The sequence below is a fragment of the Cryptomeria japonica genome, chromosome 7 (genome assembly GCF_030272615.1).
Source record: "Cryptomeria japonica chromosome 7, Sugi_1.0, whole genome shotgun sequence".
Taxonomy (NCBI): Eukaryota; Viridiplantae; Streptophyta; class Pinopsida; order Cupressales; family Cupressaceae; genus Cryptomeria; species Cryptomeria japonica.
The window spans coordinates 93,791,397-93,798,982 of record NC_081411.1 but is presented as its reverse complement, the minus strand read 5'-3'; the positions used below and the strand labels follow the sequence as shown (position 1 = coordinate 93,798,982).

General features: G+C 41.5%; 1 protein-coding gene across 1 annotated transcript; it reads right to left on the bottom strand.

The window, feature by feature from the left end:
- Positions 1 to 5,021: 5,021 nt before the first annotated feature.
- Positions 5,022 to 5,999, bottom strand: LOC131856461 (uncharacterized). The gene has a single exon (XM_059208257.1). The coding sequence runs from the start codon at positions 5,997 to 5,999 to the stop codon at positions 5,022 to 5,024; it is 978 nt and encodes a 325-aa protein (XP_059064240.1).
- Between the last annotated feature and the right edge of the window lie 1,587 nt (positions 6,000 to 7,586).

The following is a 7,586-nucleotide window of genomic DNA, read 5'->3' as shown; positions in this document are numbered from 1 at the left end:
GCAAAAGAGAGGTTTTTAAGAATTTTGCTCTGGACCCTTTGGAAGGGTCAGGAGCGAAATTCACCTTTTAGGACAAAATCTATCATGTTTCCACTCCAAAATACCTTCCAAGGCATGCACACACTAGTTTTCCTTCCTCTAGAGCCCAGGAATCCACGCCTTGACCTCTATCATGAGCATTTTGAGTGAAATTGGGAATTTCGCTCTGGACCCTCTGGAAGGGTTAGGAGCGAAATTCACCTTTTAGGTCACAACCCTTCATTTTCTTCACTTCAATTCATCTTGCAGGGCAAAGTAACATCATTTCAACCTCAACTACGCCTTAGGACTCCTATAGTCTTGACTTGACACAAGGAGGAAATAGGTAGATGAAGAATTTCGCTCTGGACCTTTTGGAAGGGTCAGGAGCGAAATTCACCTTTTAGCTCAAAATTCAGACTTTTGAAGGTCAAACATCTTTCCAAGGCATTCCAAATAGCTTTTCTCACCCTAGTCTAGGCCCGACTTAGCATAAAATTTGGAGGATAAGATGGTTTTTAGGATTTTCGCTCTGGACCCTTTGGAAGGGTCAGGAGCGAAAATCACTTTTTAGGACAAATTCTACCATTCAACTCACCTCCAAGGTCAAGGAAACTTTGCTCCATCCTTCCCTAAGCCATAAAAACCAAAAGCTTGACTTGATTTGCAAGGAAGATAAGTGATTTTAGGAATTTCACTCTAGACCCTTTGGAAGGGTCAGGAGCGAAATTCACCATTTGGCTCAATTCCTTCACATTTGATACTCATTGATAAGTCAAAGTTATTTCTAAGGACCTCTTCCATCAAAACTCACCTTAGTCAGCACTAGGCTTGGCACAAAATTGCGAAAAAAGGTGGTTTTTGAGAAAATTTGCTCTGGACCCTTTGGAAGGGTCAAGAGTGAATTTCTTGTGTTGAGCTCATTTCTTCATATTTGATGACTCTTGAGAATTCAAGGACATGCCTAAGGACACCTCTAATCTTGACCCACACTAGCTTGGCATAAATTTGAGGGAAAAGATAGGTTTTGCACAATTTCGCCTTGGACCCTTTGGAAGGGTCAGGAGCGAATTTCATGATTTGCTTGGTTATCCTCATTCAATTCCATTCTTTTCACTTTGTTTACTTGGACTCTTATCCTTGGATCCCTCTCCCATGCTTGCAACATTTCGCTTGACCTCAAAGTGACTAGAAAAGAGAATTTCGCTAGAAATCATGGCCAGGGACAGGACCTATAATGAATTTCGCCCTGGACCCTCTGGAAGGGTTAGGAGCGAAATTCTTCCTCTAGCCCAAAATCATCATTTTTTGAGACAAAAATCCATTCAAGGGCAATCTTAAGGGCTTCTATCATCCTTGTCTAGGCCTGACTTGGCACAAATGTGAAAGGAATAGGTGGATTTAGGATTATCTCATTCTTGACTTGATCCTTCATCTTTTCACCCCCAATCTTCTCTAGAAGGTAACTAAACTTCATTCTCATGCAAGGAACAAAGTCTTAAGCCCAAGCAAGGTCAAAAAGGTAGGCTTGTAAGGAATTTCGCTGGGTTAGGAGCGAAATTCACTTTTTGGCTAAAATCTTCATCTTTCAAAGTGTCCAACTCCCTCCCAAGGCAAGAACATACCAATTTATCCTACATCACGCCAACACCTAGCCAAAACAAAGAAGGAAATAAGAGCTACAAGGATTACCACCAATTTCTGGGCTCATCCAGAGCCTCTAAGGGCTTCAAATTTGACTATGAATAAATTACAAAAATAAGAAAGGAAAATTCAGAAACTGCAATAGAAAATTAAAATCTTTTTGGGTGATGCAGGATTGCCCTTACACCATCGGATGCTCCAGCATCAAACACCCGGGGTAGATTGAGAAGTGACCCCGTCATGTCTCAGCTGGTTGAAGAAAACCCAAATGTTCAACGTCTGCTTTGGACAACCATGAAAAATCCTTAATAGGTCTTTCCCTCCATTTCACTAGATACTCCTCATACTGCCCATTTCTAATACTTTTCACACGGCTATCTAGAATTGCTTCGATCTCTTCCATCTCTGAAGTAGGTGCAGGGATTGTATATGGCTCTATGACTAGTCCCCCCTATGTTTCACCTTCATAATACTCTATTGAATCGGAAATGTTAAACACAGGGAAAATATTTGTTCCATTCGGTAGCTCTACCTCATATGCATTCCCTGAATCATGCTTCTTCAAAACCTTGCACAGACCAAATTTCTTCATTTTTAGTTTATATGTTCCCACTAGGAACCTTTCCTTCCTCAAATGAACCATCATCTCATCACCAACCTAGAATGCCTTATTCCTCCTTTTCCGATCTGCCTTCACCTTATACTACAAATTCATCTCATTGATGTGCTTTCTCACCTCTTCATGTATATTTATAATGTTCTCTACAAAGTATTCAGATTCGGCACTTGTATGTTTTTCCTGGTCCATCCTCCTCAATTCTGAAGTGGTCCTTGGACTACCTCCATACACAATTTGGAATGGTGATCTACCAATGCTCCTATTAACAAAATTGTTGTAAGCAAATTTTTCTCGTGGTAAGATCAAATCCCATCCCTTGTGTTTATCTCCTACCAAACATCTTAGTAGGTTACCCAAACTCCTATTCACCACTTTAGTCTATCCATCGGTCTGTGGATGGTGTGTAGAACTGAACTTTAATTCTATCTTCAACTTCTTCCACAAAGTCCTCCAAAAGTATCCAACAAACTGGGTATCATGATCTAAAACAATACTTTTTGGTAAACCATGTAGTCTTACCACCTCCCTGAAGGACAAATCAGCTATGTGGACAACATCATGGGTCTTCTGGCATGGGATGAAATGTGCCATCTTTGAAAACCTATCAACAACCACAAAAATTGAATCATTCCCTCTTTCTGTCCTTGGTAAACCAAGAACAAAATCCATACTTATATCCTACCATGGCCTCTCAGGTACAAGTAATGGTTGATATAGCCCTGTATATTGACTCACTCCTTTCGCCACCTGACATACTCTACAACTCTATACAATTTCTTTACATCCCGTGATAACTGAGGCCAATAATAGTGTTCACTAATGATGGCTATGGTCTTTTCTCAACCAAAATGTCATACCATTCCTCCACTGTGCTTTTCTTTAATCAGATTCTCTCTCATAGAGCTCCTTGGAATGCATAATTGGCTTCCCTTAAACAACATGTCATCTTGGATTATAAAATCCAACCACCTTGTCCTATCTAAAGTAATAGGTTCCTTGCAACCTTTCCAAGCTTCTGCAAAATCAGGATCCTCAAGATACAATATCTCGAGTCCCTTGAACCCAACCACCTCAAATTGCATCTTTGTCAACATGATCTGCCTCATGCTTAAGGCATCTACAACTCTCTTAGACTTCCCACTCTTGTGCTTCAAGACAAAAGTATAACTCTGCAGAAACTGAACCCATTTCAAATGTCTCTGATTCAATTTTCCTTGGCTATTCAAGTACTGTAATGCTTGATGATCAGTATACAATACAAACCCTTTTGGCAACAAATAATATCTCCATTTCTTTAATGCCTAAACTATTGCATAAAATTCCTGGTCATAAACAAAATATTTCTTCTTTGCATCATTTAGTTTTTCACTTAAATATGCAATGGGCCTACCTTCCTGGCTCAATACAGCTCCTATGGCACTACCACTGGCATCACAATCTACCTAAAACACCTTGTTGAAATCTGGAAGTGCTAAAATAGGTTGCTTTGTCACCTTCTTCTTCAACAAATCAAAACACTTTTTCGCTCCCATACTCCACTTGAATTCTTTCCTACCCCCCCACATTGTTTCAGTCAGGGGTGCACAAATGCTATTGAAGTTTCTAATGAACTTCCTATAAAAACTAGCCAACCCATGGAAAGATCTCACCTTAGTAGCAGTTTTTTAGGGTAGGCCAGTCCATAATAGCCTTTACCTTCTTTGGGTCCATCTTAAGACCTTCTATTGAGACAACAAACCCCAGATACACTGACTACCTCTTCACAAAACTACACTTCTTCAGATTTATCAAAAACTTCTCCTCTCTTAACTTCTCAAAAAATTTATGAACATGCATTAAATGCTCATCCAATGTTGTGCTAAAAATCAGAATATCATTTAGATAGACAATAGAAAATTTTCCCAAAAATTCTTGCAATACCTCATTCATGAACGACATGAATGTGCTCAATGCATTGGTTAGCCCAAAAGGCATGACAAACCATTCGTACAAGCCTTCTTTGGTTTTGAAGGCAGTCTTCCACTCATCTCCTTCTCTTACCCAGATTTGATGATATCCACTCTTTAGGTCAATCTTTGTAAAGTACCGAGTTCCACTCAAAAAATCCATCAGATCATCCATCCTTGGCAAGGGAAATCTGTATTTGATTGTTATCTTATTTATGGCCCTGGAGTCCATACACATCCTCCACTCCCCATTCTTCTTCGGTGCTAGTACTGCAGGTACTGCACATGGACTCAAGATCTCTCGGATCAATCCTTTCGTCAATAATTCCTGAATTTGTCTGTTCAACTCTTCATTTTCTACTGGAGTCATTATGTGAGCTGTCTTATTCGACAATCTGACTCCAGGGATCAAGTCAATCTGATGACTGATCTTCATCACAGGAGGTAAACCCTCAGGTACATTATCGAACACAATTTTCCGAAACTCATCCAACAAGCCTAAAATTTCTACAAGAACTTCTTCATTACCCTCATTATCCATTCTAGTGATTAAAGCAAAACACATAGATTCATGTTTCATACCTTCAAAAAATTTCATCCCATCAAGAAAACATATTCTTGCATTGTTGCATACCTTTTCTGCCATAGTTAATTTAAAATCGATTAAAATATTTTACTTTTAAGTAAATATAATCTATAGTATTTTTTTTTTTTTTTTTTTTTTTGAAAAGTGGGGTAAAAATTTATTCAATCAATCCAAGTTACAGAACACAGGCCGAAGGCCCAAAGAAACACTACATACTCTTGTCCTCCAGTAACATCTGATCAATGATCTCACAATACTCAAAAGGTAACTCATCCCTACTATTAATATCCCATCTACCCACATTCTCTGAGGCCCACTTTGCCAGGCAATCTGCCACTCTATTCCATTCGCGAGGGATATAATGAAAGGAGACAGAGTCCAAGTACCTACAAAGACTAAGAGTTTGTCTGGCCAAAGAGGCAAGTTGCCAACTAACATCTTCCAATTTCTGGTTATTCAACATATCCACAACAATCTGAGAGTCAGACTCACAGATAATCTTCCGCCACCCTAATGAGCATCCCCGCTCAATAACAACCTTAATAGCCAGGGCCTCCATCAGATTATTAGAATGTTGACCCTTATAAACAGAGAGGAGAAAGACCGCACCCCCATCATCACTTCTACCAATAGCCCCAATACCAGCATGACCAGGGTTCCCCCGCGAAGACCCATCCGTATTGATCTTCAGGATTCCCATCGGGGGAGGGGACCACCTCCCATCTCGACTCACCCTCTGCTTACCATGACTCGGTCTTTTCCTGAGACTGCATCCCTTACAGCTATCTCCCAGATTCAGATTCCTCACAATAGCTTGATCCCCAGGATCTATATAGGTAGACATATCACACTTAGCATAAATCATCTCCTGGAGCCTATTAAGAATTAGCTTCCACACTTGGGAGCTTCCAAGTTTGGAGCCACAAAAGATTCTGTGATTCCTTTCCAGCCAGAGGTTCCAGAGGATGAAGATCGGACCAACTAACCAAGCAGCCTGTAAGAAAGAAGTCTTCGCAGGAGGTCTGCCCAAGCTTTCCCAGAAGTCAATAAGAGAAGTGGCATGAATACAACCCTGACACCAAGCCTCCCACCATCGATGCCATATCTCTCTCGAAAAGGGGCAGAGGAAAAACAAGTGGGAGACACACTCCTCATTGTGCATACAAAAGGTCCCTGAAAACCTCATTTGCGTAGATTCTCCCAAGTGAGGCATTTCTCCTGAGCCAACAACCATAAGAAGAAGTTACATTTGGGCCACGAAAATCTGCTCCAAGCCTTCTTCCACCAGTGCACATCAGCTAGACCATGAAGGTTCCTGTCAAGAATTGAATAACCTTGAGCCACTATGAATTTGCCTTTAGGACTTGGACTCCATGCCAAGCTGTCCCTCCCACTAAGAGAGCTGCAAAACCTATCCTCCAGAACTCTAGATAGAAGGGCTCGGTCCTCATTAGTGCCACCCAATGGCCACTCCTGAGAGTCCTTCCAACAAGTCATCTCAACCGACCCTAGATGCTTGATAGCCTTAAAATGCTCCACCTTAGTCCATCCAACATTAATAAAAGTTTGGGAGAGGGGGAGAAGCTGGGGAAAACTAGAAAGAATGGGGGGATGACCATCCCATGAGTCCTGCCAAAACAAAGTATCCGAGCCTTTGTTACAAATCCAGAAGAGACCCTCCTTGACAAGTTGGGCACCCCTCTTAAGAGTATCCCAAATACAAGAGCCTTTACCCACCAAAGGAAGACGTGGAACCTCAGAGCATTCAGCACCAGGAAAGTACTTGTGGGTAAGAATCTTGGCCCACTCTTGATCTTGACTGTTACACCATCGCCAATACAGTTTAGCAGCTAAAGCCATGACAACAAGTGCCATCAAGTGAAGCCCAAGACCCCCTGCCTGTTTCGGCCTGCACACATGCTCCCATTTGACCAAGCTCCACTTTGAGGATAGAAGACTACCAGACCAAAGGAATTGCCGAGATAATGCATCAAAATCCCTCACAAAACTAGAAGGGGGAATCTGAACACAACACCTGTATATGGGAAGAGACTGCACCATAGTCTTAAGCAGAACCAATCTCCCAGCAGAAGATAACCATCTGCAAGTCCAGTGACTAACCTTACTCTTGAGTTTATCTAGAATCCCCTGCCAGTAATCCTTCCACTGAGCCCCCAAGGACAAAGGGACCCCAAGGTACATCAGAGGAAGGGAGCCAATTTGGAACCTAAGAATTCTAGCAATCCTATTTTGAATGAGCCGAGGAGTGTTAAAGAAATAAATAGAGGACTTATCATCATTAATTTTCTGACCTGAGGCTTTCAAATAGGTATCCAAAGCTCTCCTGATATTCACTGCCTCACTGATTCTAGCCAAGCCCATCAATCCAGTATCATCCACAAACTGAAGATGAGAATACGAAGGAAGGGTATTATTCCAACTCCAACCTTGGATAAAGCCCTGCCTCACCTGAGCTTTTAAAAATCTGCCAAGACCCTCTGCCATGATGAAGAATAAGTAGGGAGATAGGGGGTCTCCTTGCCGAAGTCCCCGAGAGGCACCAAATAGCTCAGAAGGTTCTCCATTAATAAGAACTGAGAAGGAGGTCGAGGTCACACAACTAAGAACCCAGTCGACCCATTCCACTGCAAACCCAAAAGTCAAAAGAATTTTCTGTAAGAACTCCCAACTCACCCGATCATAAGCCTTGGCCATGTCAAGTTTAATGAACATAGCTTTCTCCTTAGAAGTGGCCATAGAGTTGACAGCCTCT